We start from the raw sequence: 20,868 nt of genomic DNA, 5'->3' as shown, positions 1-20,868 counted from the left end.
TCTCCAACTGAAGGCTGCTACATAAATTGGAGTCATTGATTGTGGAAAGTCCCTTTAATCTGAACTAATAGAAAAGTTATGTGCTATTTTTTCCTAAATATTTCTTTGTCAATGGGAATCATTGCTCTAATATCCTAGCTGGAACTAGCCAAACATCTCTATTGAGTCCCAAACAACATCTGTTGTTGTAGTGATGGTCTCTTTTCTTAAAATGGACCATCACATATTTGTTAATGACTTCTAACACTTTAAGAAGAGAGACTAGCATCCTTCTGAAGGATATCATCGATTATTTGTGGTACTTATGTTTTTGATTTACCTGACGATCTATGCTTTCACTTATTTGTACCCCTTGCGTTATTGATGTAACTGTTTTTATTATGCTCACTCCTATGCCTTCCCCACCCCACTTATTACCTACAATTTCGCCATATCTAATGGCCTGTTTTGTATGCACTGTAAAGCGCTCTGATATCTGTAAAGATCTGGTCCGCGCTATATAAAACTCTCAAAATAAAAAATAAATAAATAGTCAATACTGCATCTTTCGGGTATAATGCCTAAATAATTCTGAACTTAAAAGTATATGCTCATATATTATAAAGGGCAGAATCTGATTTTAACTGGCCTGCCTGATGCAGAAAGCATCCAAACCTCAACTCTTATTTAGCTACTGGAGAAATGTAAATCTTGCGTGGACCAAAGATCTCAGACGCTGAATGTTCTTAAGACATGATATGGCAAAAGCCAAAGCAAGTGACGCGCTCTCTTGATCATTTCAGATCTACCACCATCTCACCAGCACTTGACTCACATCATCCTTTCCTTCAAAGGAATATTTTTTGCTGTGGCATTTCCTTATAGAATTTTTCTTTACTCAGCTATGATGCTTTGATCACATAACCTCCATTCCTCTCTAGAGCACACAACTGCCTAACCCTGCAACTCCATTTTTCCTCCCACAAATTATTGCTATTATTGAAGATGGTTCCTCTGTCCTTGCTCAGTCTTGTTAATTTTTCTTTGCAAATTACAGTTTGTGTTATTTTGTGAAATTGTGATTTCTGTGCTGCTGAAATCCTTTAAGAAAGCTGCCTTGCTCCTTCGTTTGGTCCTTATCTCACCTTTATGTTATGTTGAAAAGTTTCAAAGAACTTGTTTACCCTGTGTCTTGGTGCTGACTCAGCAGGCCCATAAGGGAGACTGTGAGTATGCTAATTATTAAAGAGCCAGGATTTCAGGAGTTTTCTGAAAGCAAGTAGCAAAGGAGCAGACCTGATATTTTTCAGTAAAAGATTTCAGTGCTTAGTAGCTCCTGAGATAAAACTGCTTCCTCCCCATTTTGCTTTAGTAAATCTGCAGGCAATAACCTTTTCTCTTCCTCTTGATCGAAGGTTTCTGCTGGGTTCATACCAGGAGAAGGCCTGTTTTAGAAGTTCAGGGCCAGTATTGTGCAGGGATTTATGTTATACACAGAGCTTTGAATTTTATACAGTTCATAAACGTCAGCCAGTGGAGGTCCCTGATTGCTTGAGTGACCGAGTGATGTTTGGGGAGGCCTAGGAGTAATTTGGCACTGGCAGCAACATTTTGCAAGACTTGCAGTTTTTTCACCTATTGTTCTTGAAGACTGATAAACAGTCCGTTACAGTAATCTATGTTAGATAACGCTAACATTTAGATTACGGTTTTCCTTGTTGTTGGTGGGAATATATGGAAGAATCTTTTTAATTATTCTAAGGGTGTTAAAGGAGGAGGTGAGGGCAGCATTGACTTGTTTAATTGAACAGTTTATCGATTATCACTACTAGACTTTTAGCTTTCGTAGTTGGTGGTAGGAGAGGGCCAGGTAGTGGTGGTCCAAAATTCAGTGCTGATCCCAAAGAAGATGATCGCTGTTTTGTCCGAGTTTAGTGTTAGGCAATGATCCCCCATCTGAGCACCAATTTCTCTCATGCAATTATGTAGCTAAGAGCTTGTATGGTTTACATCGTTAAAGGCTGACACAATTTGTGTGTGGTCTGCGTAGGAGTTAAGAGAAAAGCCAAATGATTGGATTAGGGTGGCTAGATCTGTGGTGTAGAAATTAAAAAGTGTGGGACTAAGTGAAGACCCTTGCGTGACCCCATAAGGAAGGGAAAAGATGTTACAGATGAAGCTGTCCGACATCACTGTGTGTTCCCTTCCCTTCACAAAATCTTTCAAGAGTTCCAGAGCTGTACTTTTTATGCCCAATGTTTTGAGACGTTGGAGCAATATGATATGGTATACAGTAACTAAAGTCGCTGATAAGTCTAGAAAGCCCAGGGCTGTGCTACCTCCCTTATCCAAGATGGTTTTTAACTCATCGGTGGCTTTAATTAGAGCGGCCTTGGTACTGTGTTAAGGTCTGAACCTGAAATGAGTTGGATCTACCAGGTGGGTTTCCTGAATAAACGGAGCTAATAATTTTTCTTAATGAATTTTGCTGGGAATGGTAGCCTGGAGATTGGGCGGTGGTTGGTTGGATCCTCTGGATCCAAATGTGGTTTCTTTAGAAGAGGAAGGATTGAAGCCCTCTTTCAGATAGTAGGGAAGAGTCCAATCATAAACATAGAGTTGAAGATGCTAGTCCGAATAATTGCTATAGGCTCTAGAGTCTGTTTTAGCACGGAAGTGGACAAGGATCATAGAGAGATCCTGATTTGATAGACTTAATAAACCCCTCCACCTATTTAATTGACACTGGGGTAAATTTGGCCAAACAGGCTAGAGTGTTCAAGATTGTGTGAAGAGACATTCCTGAAAACCCGAAACCGGTCCGAGGATGCTTGTTTCCAGTCCAGGGAGGACCTGGCTTGGCAGTTCGGGCTGGACTGTTCCCATGGGGCACAGGATCAAGACTGATTTTCATATGGCTAGGTTCAAACTGAAATGGCATGGTGAGCAAAAAACAATGGTTTTAGGCCCAGATCTCTGTACTGGGGTGAATGTATGACATTTTTCTGCATTCTGTCCAACTGTTTTTGCAAGAGTCATTCCTGCCCACTAAGAAATTAGTGGTTGTGAATAAATTATAGATTTGACCCAACTTGTACTGTGGGATAAACAGTACATTACTGAACCATATCATCTAAACCAACCACTCTTTTTATTGTATCATTACAGAAAGCCAGAGAAACAAATCAGGAGCTTCAAGTACAACTAGACCTCGCACTTCGGCAGGCCCAGGATCCAAGCAGCAAAGGAAATTCATTATTTTCAGAGGTACTCCAATTTAATAATTCTTTCTGCACAGTATTATGATTAACTATCACACCTGCTGTTTTATATTTAAACTGCCACGCCTGTCTTTTCAATGATGAATCAGAGTGCTATATTTTATTTAATACTACTTGCACTAGTCTGTATCTTTTCTTTTCAACCCTTTTCCGTTATTAGTTCTGATGTAGCACTGGTTTTGAGACCCAGAAGTACTGTGGATAGTTATTACCCAGAGGCTGCCTTAATATAAATAGAGTCCAGTGGAGTTCATCATTGACGCATAATGTAATGTGCAGCAGGCATTTGCCCTTAACATCAACCCTGTACTCTATTAAAAGGGATATGTTACGTTGATGTATACTTATGACATTGGGCGTAAGAATCTAGAGATTACATTCTTTGTTAACCAGGCTTACAGAAAGATACTAACAAAATTCACTGTTGCTGGCTTTATGAGATGGTCTGAGCTGGCAAGAAGACCTCGGTAGTTATGGTTGAGACTTTCATAGGAAATAGATTTTTGCTGTCCACTACTGCAAAAACTGCTAAACATTTTGAAACTGGCACAGAGATGGAATTTTTTATTGTTAGTTCTAAAACTATTGTGGAGCTTTTGAGATATGTACATAACTGAAAGGCAGGCTTTGAAGGGTTAATGTCCTGTATGTTTGGCTTGTTAATTTGCAAATTATTCGAGTTCTTGCAGATGAAAAATGTGGGAAATCCCTACAATGTGATTGGATGAAGAAGCTCTCATTTCCTGCTGACAGTTTAAATTTCTGTAGGTTCCGGACTGATCTGCGTGACCTAATTTTACATTTTGTTGCAGCTGCTAAGTAATGACTCTTCGACTACTTTTATACCCTGACCACAATAAGAATGTAAGCGGATTACACAAAGACAGACCTTGTCCCAGAATTGAAATGAAAGCAAAAGTTGAAAGATTCACTTGTCCAAATAGGGACTCCGACCCTATAGAGTACAGCTGAACCATAATCCCAGAATTGAAAGGCATTGCCATCTTGGATACAGAAGTGTTATTTGTTTTATAACAAATGAAAAATTGTAAGCCTTACAGTGCTTAACGGGCCAATGAGACCATAAACAGTAGGCCCAGTACATAGTCCAATGTCATAGCAAGCACCCAGAGACTGTAGCACTCAACATAAGTTCTGTGTTGAGTGGTTTTTGAAGGTACTAGAGGTTGAGTGCAGAACATGTTCAAAGGTTGCTATGACCCGGGGTCTAGTGCATCTGGGTCTGAGGGAAAGGGTTGACGTTCTTGCGTTAGCTGCTCCAAAAGTATATAACTGAAACCAAAAAATCACTGAAAATGTTTCTTCGTCTTACTTAGAAGATCGAATATACGTTTAAAAAAGAATAGCTGTAAAGATAGAAATTTCCTTAAACCTATTTGAAGCACATTTTTGGTTGCAGCTCATTACATTAAATATTGTCGAATTAGGTAGTTATAAGAGAGCAATCCAGCCATAGCTCTCTTCTTCCATCCCAATCAATGTGTTACTCAGTAACATGTCACAAATGAAACCTAAAATTACACTATCCATAACATCAGTGGGGCTGATGTGGCGGCAGGAGCAGACCGCTATGGAATCAGGCCAAAGTTTAAGCAATAGGTCCAGAATTTGCTAATTGTAGCTAAAGGCTAAATTTGAGTCGAGGGGGAAGGAAGATGTGGTGATCTTTGTGATTGACTGTATGACCTTCACCCATAGATCACTGGGCACAGCCTTGAAGAGGGGTGCTTAATTGGAGATCTGCCTGGCTTTTTACCTAGCGACTATTGGACCTAGTTAAGAGCCATGTCGATTGGTTGTTGAGAGTATGGGTGTTACTCACAGGACTGACCAAAAGTGAGGCCTTTTGCTGAAGCAGTCTCTGGATTCATCAATCTTTCACTAAACTCTAGTCTTGTGCACAATCTGTCCATGCTTTGAGCCTGATGAATACTGCCTAAATTAAATCTAGCATTCTGTGTTGTAGGGGCATTAAGCACCTTGTTTGATGGTATCTATGATGTGCTACCACCAGTGGGCCATCGCAAATGCAATCGGTTATCATTAGCAGTTCATTTGGGAGTGGGGGGGAGCTTTGGTTACCTTGCTCACCATAGGATGTGAATTGAATTAGTATTAGATTTATACATAATGTTGCATCACACAAAAAAATAAAAATTCAGTAGAGTGGTGTTTGGGATGGAGAGAGCAAAGAGAGGATGCAGATCCCAACTTTAATTTTTTTTTTGGGGCGAAACGTTTTTCTTCTGACTGAATTAACACATACACACATTAATGGGATTAAGGCAAAGCTAATTTGCTATAATGGGTTACTCTGGTTACAGGATGCACTTAAGTCATCTAGCTCTTACACCTCACCTCCCCCTCCACCACTTAACAGGTTGTGTTTTAAAAAAAAATCCTTTAATCTGCTAAAATTTGCACTTATTAAACCTAAATGTGCATGTTTTACTGATGGCCTGTTTTAGTTGCTGGGGAGTCGGTTTGGAATATATTTTAGTAATCAAATCGACATTGTTTCAGTCCAGCCTACTTTTAAAGATGTCTAGTTTTGAGCAGTCTGCTCACCTTGTTTTAGTGTCTACTTTATTGTTGTGTCCTACAATTACAAATATATGTATGTATGTATGTATGTATAGTGACTGTTTTGCTTTCTGTAAACATTAGGCCAGTGCAAGTGTTTTTGATAATGTTTAAAATGCTAAATAAAAAACACAAGAACTCTGGCTAAAACTTTGACACCGCCCCTCCCCCAAGATTTCCCGGAATGAATGGATAAGTAAGAAAAATAAAAAGGTCCATGAAAGCATTATGAAAATAGTTTTCTGACTACCTTTAAATATACCACAGACCATAGTGAAATAGTAAAAAAGGTTTCATTATATACACTCTCGAACAATGGATGTGTTTCTTTAAGATGGAATATATAATCTGTAGGGAATCCAGGTCTAATGGTCACATGCCTGTAAAGGTGTACTGGACCCCAGATATAACAAATGGGGTCTTTCTTCAATTGTGTCCTATGGCCCCTTAACCCCCAAACTGGGAACCAAGTACTCCTTTTTAGCACTGGACTCCCAGGGTTACTAGGCAGAGCAGTCCAAGGTTGTGGCCTAGAGACTTGACACAGTGCAACACTACAAACCACATTTAATACATTGCTACTTTGCCAGTGCTTTTTATTATCAAAAGGAAAAATACTTTATTACACTCACTACTAAACTTAGCTTCATTGTAGAAATGTATTCAAAAAGTCAGCTGAAAAAACCTAGGCGGAACCCTCTCAGCGACCTCACAGCATAAAAGTCACACACACACTAAAGACTGGCCTCGCAAATCTAACCTCCTAAATGTACCATGAACCTCCAATGCTTGAGGCACCTCTAATGGTCTGCGCACCAGCAAACCCTAATCCTAAAATACAAAGCCCACACTGCACCTAACACATTGTAAGAGTACATTAATAATGTCAGACCTGCTGGCTTTGCCTGGGTATCTAGCAGTCCTGGGGCACCATGAGACTTTGCTTTGATTCCCCACATGGAATTAACTCAGAACCCTTGTGTTAACCCACTAAGTCCAGCAAGCTTATAATGAAGGCCTGTCTTCTGCAGAGGTCCTCCTATGTGGATCTCAATAACTGCAAACGCTCTCCGAAGTTCAGACTATACAGTAGTTGAAGGTTTGTGTGAGCCTAAGTTGAGATTGGATGAGTTTAAAGATTTCTCCACTGCACAATCAACATATTTTTGTAGGTTTGCAAAGGTGAAAATATAACACACCTCCTGCATCCCTGTATTAGTGATACAGTCTTAAAAAAGACTTCCTAGTTCCAGCCTATGCGGAGCAGAAAACCCACTCGTATGTGGAAATGCATGAAGTCTGAAGTCAATTGAAAGAAATCCATTATTGCATCATTTTTGTCCTTGCTCGTCAAAATGTAGTCCAGATTTACTGTCTTGAGTCAGACAATGGACTGTGTGTCTGAAGCAGCTGCTATTTGTTTCTGGATTTCTCCTCCAGGTTAAGGGATGAGAACTGTTTTCACTGCCTCTGATTCTGTTCAGGCACAGCGGACAAATGATGTGGGACGACATTTGGTAGAACAAAAATTGTCTACCTAAAAGTATAAAGCCACCACCTGTAAGATGTCACCGCAATTAAATAAAATAAACCTGTATTCCATTCCTGGTAACGTGGCACAAAGCAGTCGGGCTCAAATCACATGTAGGCCATGCATACACAATGGAAAGTCGTCACACAAATCAATGCCACAACCAATTATATTGTAAAGAGAAATCTCCTAAGAGTCAAATAAGATCAAAATGACAAAAATCCAACAAGAGGAACTGGAGAGATGATTTTTTTTAAAGATGTAAGTGACAATAATATCAGAAAGCGCATATCACGTAATTTTTGCAAGCGATAGACCAACACCTAGGTGCAATTTGAAGCCAAACATGATGGAGCTCTGGTCGGATGCAACTAGAGGATTGGTCCTGGTGAAAGAATAGTTCAAAAGCGGTTTTAACTCCAAACACAGTACAGGGACTTCTTCACTTTTTGAGAAGAAAAATCCTCTGTGAGTGGGCCCACTGCTGAGATTTTAACATTGGACCTCAAAGCCGTATACTTGAAGTAGGCTGATCCCACTCGAGCTGTGGCGACTTAGTCATTTGTTTGGAGCTGCTTTGAGTGTTATCCAGTCTGAGGCAGTGGCGCTGCCAGCCTGATACTTTTCCCCACAGATTCCCACTGAAGCTCTGAAGGAAATGTTTTTCCAAACTTTTTTCTAGTGCCGGAACAATCTAAGAAGTATATTTCTAAGGCCCAGGTCTTCAGGGGAGTGCACTTACAGACTCTCAGAGTGCCAGTCAAAGCCCCAAAGCAAAGTCCTGTCCAAGTAAAGTTGCCACTGGTCAGATGGGGACTTCCAGTAAAAGGCCTTGTGCTGATTATTGTGCCCCTGAAGCCGTACAGGAATTCACAAAACTTATGCTTACAGTCTACTTGTTTAACCAGGGTGCAGGAGGGAGCGTGTCCAGTCCTTCAGACAGTAGGTCCAGTTTGTCCTGTTATTCTGCAGATCCAGAAAGTGTTCTGTGGAAGGGTGGGCGAGAGTTCAGCTTTTTAGGGTTCATCAACTTGTAGGGGGGAGAGTACTGGGCACTCTCTAACCAATGGGATAAAAGTTTTCAGGCAACCCTATCCACTTTTTTTAGTAGTTCCTGTTGCTTTACGGCATCCAATCCTTCTCCGCTTCTGCAGAGCCCAAGTACCCACCCATAGGTGTGGCATGGTAATGACCAGTTCCCCTCGTCTGTGGTCACCCAAAACCAGTTTTGGTGGTGCCTTTCCTCCTACTCGGATTGGTGCAAACCCGACTATGGAGACGAAAGCTGGGGCTTTACAAGTGCCACCTAACATTTGCTTTCTGGCAACATGCCATGGTCTGCTCTTAAATGTCATGCACCCTGCCTTGTGGGCAGTAAAATGTGCTCGGGGTGACTCATCTAATAATTAAAATCATAGTTTTCTACCTGACAGGTTGTACAGCAGGCTTCAATCTGCTGCTGTCTGCTTCACAGGGTAGGCCTGCAGCAATGTTTTCACTGCCCCTATAGTGGACGACACTGTAGTCCAAAAGTGACTCTACTTTCCATGCCCGGGGTGTATTTATGTCCCATATACTTTGGCCTTATAGGGAAGGTAAATGTGAAAATCAGAGTTTAAACCAATTTGCACGTTTTAGGGGTTAGAGCACTTATATCGGGCACTGAATAGCAGCGTCTCAGAGTTCAAGATTACCAGGTGAGTCCCCCAAAAAAAGAAAAATACTCAGTTACCACCCATAAAGGGGATACGTTGCAACACTCTTATAGCAGTTGACTCATATTGAAGTGTAGCATGGAAATAGCAATATACACAGACTATGATGCCATCCAGCTGTGTGGTGCATATTCACACACGTCTTTTGCTTATGCTGGAGTCTATTTTAAATGTCTATCCACAGTTTCACCATAAACAATAAATGCAATCATAAGCCCTTGAATACTTATTCAATATTAACTTTTCTTCTACTTTTAACTAGGTAGTTTGGCAAACAGTGGGCCTAGCAGCAAAGGTCTATGCACCCATGAGCATATGAACAAAAATCAAAGCTTTGGTAGTGCTTGAAAAACAAAGCAAACTCTCCCTTGATCACTCACACTCTCCGTGCCCTGGGAGACCTAGAGTGCAAAATTCCAACATGCACAGGAAGCCTCCTCTGGGAGGTTTGCTGGTCTCCTGGAAGCACACAAAGCTAATGCATCTTGGTGGTTTGTTCTTGCCCACCCTGGAGTGTCGAAATACATGAATGCACACATTTTTATCAACCCAAGTGCCTTCTATGGTGTGCCTTTTCACCGGGCGGTTCCTTCCCTGTCACCACTGAAAACTTTCTCTTGGGCATTTTGTCTCCTTAACATGCCCACCGGCACAAAGACTTTTAAAGTGAGTGCCACTGTCCAATGTGTGGGGCTTCCATAAACCCTATTTCGATGGGCTGTGCAGAAGGGCAAGCCTGCATGCCCAGGCCAAGCACACTCCGGTGCTGACAGCTTCTGTCTCCCTGCTCATCTGTGCCTGCAGGTCTTCACGAGCTGGAGGGAGTATTTGGCTTTAACGACATGGCAGCAAGGAGCGGGAGCACCCTACGCATTAAACTATCTCACCACAGGTCATAGGTATGTTTTCAGCTGCCCAGTGGTCTGGGCTATATCTACCAATGAGCAGGACAAACTAATACTCTTTTCCCCAGCCACAGTGGGCTTTTGTGAAGGGGGTTTGGTGCTGAATATGTTTTAGGCATCCTGGCCTCTATTTGTTAGCAGATTTCTGAAGCTTTCTTCAAATTGTTTCACCTCCACTGAGGGAAGAGTGGTAGGCAGCTCCTCTCCTATCACACCTCCTTGTAGTTCTTTGGCCCAGGTTCTTGAGGCAGCAGTATCCCTTGGTTGTCAGGGCAGCTAACACTGCCTACTTCACTCCTTAGGTCCCACTGTCAGATCCAACTGCTTGTGCAGTTCATTTAAAGCTTCATATTTTCTTAAATATTTTTCCTTTTTCATTTTGTAAATGCTCTGTTTGGTCAGTAACACCAAGTCCTTCATGCCTACTTGATATTTTCTTATGTTGTTGTTTTTGGCTTGACTTCAAAATTGGTTTGTTGGCACCTGCTCTCCCACAATTCACCCATTTATTTTGTGTCGCTAAGGACAACTCCAACTCTTTAAATGGGCGGCTAGAGTTTTAAAAATGAAGAATATTCAATATTTGCATAGAATGTTACAAAATTGAATCCCTTTTCAAATGTACTAATGTGTTCCTTACAATTTTCTCTAGGTGGAAGATCGTAGAGCTGAAATGGAGCGTGCACTGATTGGTATGAAGGTACAACACCAGTCCCTGCAGAAACAGTATGCATTCACTAGACAACAGTTGCACAGAATGAAGGTATTATTTCCTGGCAATTTTCCTTGCAGGCTTTCATGGCCATATAATTATAAGCTAAAAACTAATGTTGATTGTGTTATGCCTTTTTATGTTCAAATTTTCCTTATACTATGCTGTTTTTAGCTTCTTTGGACGGCCCAAATTCTGGAAACATTAATATTGGAAATTAGACCTTAAAATGAATGGTGATGACAGTCACTTGCCTGATGTTTCCAGTAATGTGCGTTGGAGGTTAGGAACAGGATGTACAACAACTGGCTCTGAAAACTGAGATCTTTGTTGTAGACAGCAGTGCAAAATTGCGTTTTCCATTTTACTGGCCAGTTGAAATGGAGACATGCCCTTCCTTCCATGTAAAAAGAAAAAAAAAACTGTTACTAACCTGTAAGAAAGTAGCCCTTTTGACATTCACATCCACTTTTTGCCTGGTAACTGATGCGATTTCGACTGGAAGTGCATTGGGTTCCTGCTAACCAGGTCCCCAGTTCCAGAGCTCTTTCTCAAAATTGTGCAATTGTTTCCCAAATTGGCAAAATATTTAGCACACTCTGTAAGTCCCTAGTATGTAGTACCCCTGAGGTACTAAAGAGGGTCCCTAAGGACAGCAGCACGTGCAAGACTGCACGTCTTGGTGCAGACAAAAGTGAAAACACAACATGCCGCACATCCCTGTGTGCCATGTTCCCTACACTGCATTTAATATTTGTAAGTCACTCCTACAGCAGGCCTTACAGACCATAGGCAGGGTGCTAAATATTACATGTGAAGGTATACCTGCATGAGCAGATATGCCCCTGCGCCGGTGAGTTCTATTACTTGCAGTGAAATTGACCTGGGAAGCCATTTTAAAATATGTGCTGGACACTAGTGAAAACAAGATCCCCAGCTACGTAATGGCTTCACCGAAGATAGGGATGTTTGGTATCAAACATCTCGTATTGGTAAACCTACACTAAATTCCAGTGATGGATTTATCAATACATACATCCAGAGGGCAACTTAGAAGTGTCCCTTGAAAACCTACCAGCCTTTGGTGTGTTCCCTGACTGGTTTCTGCCATCCTGCCACCCAAGACACTGTTCTGACCTCCTAGGGTGAGAGTATCTGTTCTCAGGAGGCCCAGAACAAAACCCTGTCTGGGAAGAGGGTGTAACGCCCCCTCCCACAGGATGACCTGCTGATTAACCTTCTTAAGCTGGCCAGCATCAAAGAGCGAATGCCTTTGAAATGCGAATCTGGCTACCCCTCACAGGAGAGGAAGCCAACCCCCTTGTCCAGAGCCCCTTTGGCACCTGGACAGGTGGGAACATTAGCTAGTCAGGTAGGCGTGCCACCCTCAGGCTAGTACCACCCCTAAGGTGGGCTAAACTGAGGTGGACACAATTTTTCAGAAGTAGTCATCTTAGTGATGGCATACATAGGAATTCTGGGTCGGGGTTATACCCACTTCCTACAGGAAGTGGTCATATAGGGGAGCATAGTGACGTCTAGGGTCAGTAGCACATTGGCTACTACCCTAGACACCCCTAATGTGCCTAGAAGAGCAGATCCTGACGACCTGAAGAAAGAAGATGGACGAGCAGAGTCACACAGCAAGAACAGACAACCCAGCAACTGATTTGGCGCCAACCCTGCTGGCCTGCCTGCTGATTTTGCCTATTGCACCAAAAGTTGGCATGTCCTGCAGCTGCTGTTTCCCCAAAACCCAGGAGACGTGCCAGCCTTTACTCAGGAACCAAGACCTCCCAAAGGACAGCGAAACTGTCCCCTGCAGCCAAAACATTACCAAGACGCCGGCCCGACAAAACCTGACACCACCAGGTACCACTGCGTCCAAGCCCCCTAGCCCATGTCGAAGTGTGCCAATGGTTTCAGCATGTTCCCCTAACCCTCAAGGTACAGATTCCACTGTGGAGTAACTCATCAACTTTGCCTGCAACCTCTGTTGTCAGGCCCCTTAACTGCGAGTGTTGCCTGACTGAGAAACCCAACACCCCAAATGCCCTTTGCACCCTGACGCCCTGTCCTGAGGAGAAGAGGGCCAAAGGTGTCCCCATGTTCCCCAACATCACAAGAACCAAAGCAGTTCACTGGACTGTTCACACAGTCCACTTCCGCAGCCTCTTTCTATCGCATCCGATCTACATTGAATAACATTGGGCACCCAACGATGTTTGGCACCTCTGCAGCTGGCAGCCCTAGTGCCCCAGCTGGTAGTGTTCTGCTGGTGCTTCCTTGGATCTTGACCACCACTCACCTTAACTCCTGGAAACGGGACCCGTAAGTTGCTGACAAGAACCGATAAACCGCATATGATTTTCCTCCATTAGGTTAACATTACAGAACTCAAAAATTGCACTGTTGACTTTTTGAACTAAAAAAATATTCTTTAAAAACATACTTAACTGAACGATTTTCTTCTGATGCCTAAACATATATAACGATTCTTGCTGTTTTAAAAAATTGGTGTGGATCTCCCTTTTGGATCGTGTGACTCGTTTATTGACCATTGTGTGTATTTTCAGATGTCTTGCACGCCTCTGCGTTAAGCCTAAGGTTGCTCAACCACATCATCCCCTATTAGCACCTTGGGATTGCCATAACAAGCCCCCTATTACCTCAAAAGGGAACCCCTGGTCTTTTTACACCATATATCTCATTTTGATACAACCTATAAAGAACCGGCTTCCTACAGAATCTTAAGGATTAAGATCGTAAAAATTGTACTGGAGGACTCTCAAGGTAATGCATGAATATCTTTAACTTTTTTGAGGTAGCCTAGTAACTCTATTCCATATTTGATGCTGGAAAGGTGCAATCATGCTGTGTCTGTCTTTATAGGCTCACACTTAGACAACTACAATGCCCTTTCTTTACGGCTTCCATCCCTAGTTCTGAACAACTTGTAGCCTAAGGCATCTGGATGGTCCTCAGGAACACCCAGATTCTGCCATTCAAAACTTTGGGCACTACTTTGGTTACCTATTGAGGATAGAGTTTAATTCAAGGAACTTGAGCATAAAGTAAATTTTGCGCAAGTCCCTCTTGTTTGAAAATATATCTTGCCACTTAAAACCCAGAAAGACTGCTTCATAGCACATCTGACAACTTGAAGAAAGTGAGATTAGGGGGTGCCCTCCTATTCTGTGACTGTTCCTAAATATTGACTGCTCGCTCTCCCTATCTGAGCCAAATTTCTGATTGTCTGCTGTTCCACAGGTCTCTAAAATAGCTCTTTTAAAGCTCAAATGTTGAGTAGATGATCTCTGTTCTTGCTGTCCTAGTGGGTGATTTGTAGATTGTTAAAAAAAAGTTACTAACCTAAAATAGGAGTAGAAGCAGTTGGCAAATACGCAACCTAATCAATATGTGTCCTAAAGGCTTATTCTAACTTAGCTCCTTTGGCATACTTGTGTGCCTTTGAGCAAATTCTTTGTTAAAAGTATAAATTTTGCAATGCTGTCTTTATTTGCAGGTACAAGTTGCAACACTCTTTCAAATAAAAGGTTCTCAGACTGACCCTGAACAGCGTGAACGTTTGCAGTCCATGGTGGCCCAGAAAAATAGTGAAATTGAAAAGCTTTTAATTAAAGTTCATCAACTGGAGAAGTGTCAGGTATGAGTGTGAAACCCCAATTGTCAACATGTTATTGTTTAGTCAGAGAGTTATGTTTTTAGAAATTATTTTGTTTATACATAATTTGGAGAATTCGACCATGCCAAGAACATGCAACCAAATGTGCTTTTGTCAAAGACCCACCCATCCACTACCATTCTGGAATATTGCTGCTGGTATTTAGACCTGTCCATCAACACATAATGACAAAGCCATGCTCCCTGAAATTAGGACCACAACACCGCCGCCCCATCTTAGTTATTGTGGCAATGGAAATTGATGCCTTTCGCTCCCCCAGAAATCAACATCCTGGAGAGAATTGGGCAGGTAGATGGAGTAGATGTCCTAAGCACCTAGAGAAATATGTAGCATACACTGTTTGGAGAAAGGTCAGGTGTTTCTCACTCCTAACCACAAGAAGTTATTCTTGTATAGATCAAGAGTGTCGGTCAGATAGCCCTATCAAAGTAATCCATCTGCAGAGGGAGTATAGTATATAAATATGGGTCTGCGCCCCAACTTCTAGAAACAAACCCTCACATTTGGTATTTTACAATAAAATGTTCTTGGTTATACAGTTTGTACACATATCTTGAGTATCAGAGTGACGGTAATTATCAGAGTCATCTCAACAGTCATAATAGAAAACAATTTGAATATCTGAAAGAGACACGTTTGTGATAGATTCCTTACCTTAGAATATCTTCCCAGGCGTCAGACTGGATCCGGAAAGTTTTGCTTAGCTGTCGGTGGCGGACCCCCACGATGTGTGCCTCTACTGCCTGGAGACCGACCATGATTCCCGAGACTGTCGAGCCATGGCCCCGAAGGCCATGCGGTAGCGGCGCCTGAAGTTGCTGGAGGTTCGGCACTCCTCTCACCGCCGCTCCGGGTCTAGGGGCCGTTCGCGAGACCGCTCGCGGGACCGTAGCCGTCGCTCCTCAGGCTCTTAAGTCTTTGCGTTCAGATTCCGGTAAGCGACGCCATAGAAAGAAATAGAAGAAGCGTGTCCACTCTCAGACGTCCCCCCGACGCTCCTCTGAGGTGGACAGTGGCTCTGCCCCATAGGCTCTGGAGCCTGGGAGTCCCGCGGCCTACCCGCCATACCTGGGTCCATTGGCGACTCCCAAACAGATGCAAGAGTTTCTTGCTGCCATGGACCGCATTTTTAGGCCTCGGGCTCCCGCCAGTGCGCCTGCAGACCCTGCGGGTCCGTGTCCAGATCCTGTTGGCCTGGCGGCACCACCACCGGCGCAACAGGATCTAGCGCCGCCGGCTCTAGCCCCGGCGCCACAAGGTGCAGTGCCCCGGCCCCAGCGCGGCCCTTTCCTCCGGCCCCGGTGCCGACCCTGGCTCGCTACAGGCGCTGCACTGGGTGCAGTTTATCCCACCCCTGCCCCGGTTCTTAGACCATTTCGTTCCGACCTGGGATCCGCATTGGAATACGGCTCTGCCCGGCATGGTTTTTGGCGCCATTCCCGACGCCACCTGCCCCTTCTCCGGCCCTGCCGCCGCAGCCGGCTCCCTCTACTCCGGAGCCGGACGAGGACTGGGACGGCTGAAGAGGATCCCCTTGCCCGGCAGTGTGACTCCGAGCAGGATTGGGTAGACGACCTTCAAGATGCGGGCGAGCTTGATGTGTCTTCTGACCCAGGGATCTGAAAGAAACTGGTTGGTGTTAGATTCCTTACCTTAGAATATCCCCAGACGTCAGGCTGGATCCGGAAAGTTTTTGTCAGCAGTACCCTTGCGCGTCGGTATGCGTCGTCTGCGGCTCCGCATCCGGTGTCGTGATCGCCGGGATGATGTTGTCTGAATACTTAGACGCTGCCCTCACGCGCTGACATGAGTTCTTCTTTTTTCCGTGCCAGCAAGCAAACATCTGGGAAGAGCAGTAGTCTAGTAATTTTTTTACTAACTTTTTTGATCTCCTTTGATCACTTTTCGAGTCGATTTCGGTGCCATTAGGGATGCCTGGTTTTAAACCTTGTGACGCCTGTCACTGCCTGATGTCGGTGACCGACCCCCACCATCGGTCCCTTTACTGCATCGGGCCGACCACGATGACAAGTTGTGCCCTGACTGCCTGCCTTGACCTCGAAGGCTAGACGTGAGCGGTCCCGTAAGCTGCTCGAGCTCCGGCAGTCGGCACTGCGCCACTCGAGGTCCCGGTCGAGGAGGAAGTCGAGGGACCGGTCGCGGGGCCGCAGTGATCGCCGCTCGTCGAGTCACCACCACTCGTCGGGCTCCAAGTCCTCCGGTAAGTCGAGGCATTTGGAAAAGAAGTTGAAGATGCGTCATCGCTCTTCCGACTCATTTCCCCCCCCCCCCCACCGATGCACGCGCGACGGTTGCCGGGGGTTCGGGCGACCAGCTCCATACCGCCGATCCCTGGGCTGCACGCGACGCCGCAGGAGATAAGTGCTTTTCTCGTGGTCATGAGAACTCCCTTCCCTCCGTCACCTGTCGAGGTGCCTTTGGGCCCCGCGGGTCGGACTAGGAACCCTAGTGAGCCGGCGTCTCCGGCCCCGGCGCCGTCAGGTGCTTCGGCCCTAGTGCCGTCGTTGACTCTGGTCCCGACGCCGCAGGGCCCCACAGGTTCCAGGCCTGGATTCGGGTTGTCGCCAGTCGACCTCACTACTCCTCTGCTGGCGCCGACCTCGAGGGTGTCGCTCCCGGTGCCGTCTTCGGACAACACCGTCCCCGGTTTCAGCCCCGGTCCAGGTGCGACGCCGGAGCAGCACCGCTCGTCGATGTCTCAGACGCCGATGGGTGAACAATTCACCTACGACCCGGCTCCATCTTTTTTGCCTGGTTTCCAGGAGATGGATGACGAGGAGGACTGGGAGGGGTCTAAGGACCCTCTGGCCCAGCAGTGCCAGTTAAACCAGGACTGGGCAGATGAGCTGGGGGAGGCCAGTGGTCTGGACACTGGATTCATCTCTCCTCCCTCCGTGACTTCGGAGGAGGGGGCTACTTATAGCGTTGTGTTGAAAGGGGCGGCCAAGGCCTTTTCTCTTGAGCTTCCTGTCGCGGCTGTGAGGACTAACCTCCTCACTGAGGTGCTCAAACGGCAGGCAAGCTCCTCGGAGCCTCTACTGCCGTTTAACGAATCCCTTACCGACGTTCTGATGGGCACCTGGTCCAAGCCTTCTACAGACCTCCCTGTAGAACGGAACGTGGCCCGACGCCACCGCCCGGCTCCGGGCGACCCCTGCTTTCTGTCCATTCACCCCACTCCGAGAGTCTGGTGAATTAGGCCTCTACGTCCCAGACCACATTCCCACCCGCTCCTCCAGATTGGGAATATAAAAGGTATGATCTGTTTGGGAAGAAACTGTTCTCCTCTCTGAGTTTGGGGCTGCGGACTGTCAACACCGCCTGCCTTTTGGGCCATTACACCCACTCTCTGTGGGATACGGTTGCGGAGGTGCTGCCACAGTGTCCGGAGGAGGCCCGGACATGGCTCGCCCAAGCCCTGGTAGAGGGGCGGGATGCAGCACGGTACTCGATTAGATGTGGACTTAATACCATGGACTCACTGGGATTAGCAATTTCCACGTAGGTGGCGATTCGTCGCCTCGTCTGGCTGCTGTCTGCCGAATTCTCGGCGGATGTCTATGGCCACGCTCATGGACATGCCATTCGATTACCGTCGCTAATTTGGAGACAAAGCAGATAGTGCGCTAGAGTGTTTTAAGGACACCAGGGCTACGGCTAAGTTCTTGGGCCTTGGCCAGCGCCAGCAAACTTCTGCTTTTTGCCCCTTTCATGGCCAAGGGAGGGGTGCCCCCACACCTCCAGCCAGCCACAGAACCAGTCTCAACGCGGTCGCGGACGTTTTTACCGCCGTGGCGGTGCCGGGGGTCAATGGCAGGGTCAGTCCACATCCACACCTGCAGCATCTGCCTCTAAGCCTTCCTAGTCCGGCATTTCAGGCCCACTCAACGCCAGTGGGGGGCAGGGTTCGCCATCACCTCCTCCACTGGCGTACCATCATGTCGGACAGGTGGGTGCTGCAAATCGTCCAATGGGGCTAATCCCTCCTCTTCGAAACGACACCTCGTGCCATGCCGCCGCAATACCACCGCATGTCGGGGGATCACTTGCAGCTTCTGCAAGAGGAAGTTACGGCTCTCTTGGCCAAGGAGGCTGTCAAGCGCGTTCCTGGGCCTGAAGTAAGGTGTGGTTGTTATTCCCACTACTTTCTGGTTCCCAAGAAGGGCAAAGGAGGCCTACGCCCTATCTTGGACCTCCGGAACATCAACGGCTTCCTCCGGAAGGAGAAGTTCAAGATGCTGACATTGACTCAGGTCTTAACTGCCCTAGACCTTGGAGACTGGATGGTGGCTTTGGACTTGCAGGACGCCTATTTCCACATCCCCGTTCTGCTGGCCCACCGGCGCTACCTGCGGTTCACGGTTGGCCGCGAGCACTTTCAGTTTACCGTGCTCCCCTTCAGCCTTACCAGCGCTCCTCGGGAGTTCACGAAAGTGATGGCGGGAATCTCAGCTCAGACAGTCGTCTCCCACCTCCAGACTGCGTCCGACCTTCTGCACCTGCTGGGGTTCTCCATCAATGTGCCGAAGTCACACCTGTGCCCCTCTCAGAAGCTCCTCTTCATCGGAGCGGTTCTAGACTCGGCGCAGTTTCGGGTTTATCCCCCCGAGCAGTGGGTTTGGGATATTTAGGCTCTGATTCCAAGCTTTCAGCCTTCACCCCAGGTCTTGGTCAGGTTGACGCTGCAGCTCCTGGGGCTGATGGCCTCCTGCATCCTACTGGTGCATCACTCCAGGTGGCGGATGCGGGCTCTGCAGTGGGACCTGAAGTTTCAGTGGCCACAGCATCCGGGCAACCTGTCCGACCATGTCCGGATCTTGAAGGGCACTGCAAGACCGTTGCAGTGGTGGCTCATAGACCACGATTGGGTCGACGGCAGATCCCTCTCCCTACCCCAACCGGAGCATGTAATAGTGACGGATGCGTCCCTCCTGGGATGCGGGGGGGGGGCACATGGGAGAGGCAGAGATCAGAAGCCTCTAGTCTCCGGCGGAGCCCTGGCTACATATCAACCTTCTGGAGCTGCGGGCGATCCGGCTTGCACTGAAGGCATTCCTTCCTCTGTCCGGGGAAGTGTAGTGCAGGTGTTCACGGACAACACCACCGCCATGTGGTACTGCAACAAACAGGGGGGGTAGGCTCTGCGCCTCTGGACATGGCTGGAACGCTAGGGCATCACCCTGGTGGTCCAACACCTGGCAGATTCCCTGAATGCCAGGGCGGACAAACTCAGCCATCGGTGTATGATGGATCACGAATGGCGTCTGAGCTCTGACGTGGCGCAATGTCTCTTTCTGCAGTGGGGAGAGCCTTGGTTAGATCCATTTGCCACAGAAGAGAACGCGCACAGTTCTGCGCGTTGGAATTTCCAAGGCGGCACTCGCTAGGAGACACATTTCGCCGCGAGTGGAACTGTGGTCTGTTGTACGCCTTTCTGCCTATACCACTTCTGCCCAGAGTGCTGAAGAAGATCTATCGCGACCGGGCCCGAGTCCTCCTTAGGGCTTCGGACTGGGCACGAAGATACTGGTATCCCGAGCTACTCAGCATGTCAGTCGATCCACCGATTCGTCTGCCTCTTAAGAAGGACCTCCTATCGCAGCAGCAGGGGACGGTCCTCCACCCGAACCTGTCCTGTCTCCACCTACATGCGTGGAGATTGAGCGGAGGCAGTTGAGACCATTTGACTTGCATCATGAAGTCTGTGATGTGATTCTGGCAGCCAGGCGTCCCTCCACAAAATCGGTATACGCCTGCAGGTGGAACAAGTTTGTGGCATGGTGCACAGCAAAGGCTGTGGATCCACTCTGTGCCCCCCTTTCAGAAGTTCTCCTCTTCCTTCTTTCTGTTGCCCAGCAGGGCTCTGCTCTGGGCACTATCAAAGGCTACCTCTCGGCCATTGCAGCCATCTTAAGACTTCCTGATCAGCCTTCTCTTTTCAAGTCCCATGTTGTAAATAGATACTTGAAAGGCATCACACATGTTTGCTCCTGTTCCCTTCGTGATGCCTCAGTGGGACTTGAACCTTGTACTAACTTATGTGATGTGCGCTCCCTTTGAGCCACTTCATAACAACAACAACGCCAACTCCACCGTCCTGATGGACAATCTCGCCAAACTCGGACTCAAACAGCTCGTGACGACCTCCACCCATGCCGCCGGACACAAGCTGGACCCCTTCTTCTCCGCAAGCCCCCATGTCTCCTTCAACCACACCACCGAACCCCACGGGACCGACCACAGATGCGTCCACTTCACCTTCAAGAAACCCACCACATACCACCGTGCCCAACAATTGCCACGCCGCTGCTGGGGCAAGGTCACTGAGGACCAACTGACAACCACCCTCACCCTGAGACCACCCGCCGACACCGCCGCGAATAACCTCAAACAGTGGATCAACGACCCTCTCAA

At 46.6% G+C, this 20,868-nt stretch overlaps 1 protein-coding gene across 2 annotated transcripts in view; it reads left to right on the top strand.

Annotated features, from left to right (window-relative positions):
- Window positions 1–20,868, top strand: part of SPDL1 (spindle apparatus coiled-coil protein 1) — a 424,110-nt gene that overhangs the window by 240,851 nt on the left and 162,391 nt on the right. For both annotated transcript variants that reach the window (XM_078653377.1, XM_078653378.1), the window contains exons 6-8: window positions 3,148–3,246; window positions 10,668–10,778; window positions 14,254–14,394. In XM_078653377.1, coding sequence (XP_078509503.1) covers window positions 3,148–3,246; window positions 10,668–10,778; window positions 14,254–14,394 — 351 coding nt within the window. The remainder of the gene's footprint in view (window positions 1–3,147; window positions 3,247–10,667; window positions 10,779–14,253; window positions 14,395–20,868) is intronic.

The sequence above is a fragment of the Lissotriton helveticus genome, chromosome 7, assembly GCF_964261635.1.
Source record: "Lissotriton helveticus chromosome 7, aLisHel1.1, whole genome shotgun sequence".
NCBI classification, from domain to species: Eukaryota; Metazoa; Chordata; class Amphibia; order Caudata; family Salamandridae; genus Lissotriton; species Lissotriton helveticus.
This window is presented reverse-complemented; position numbering and strand designations above follow the sequence as displayed.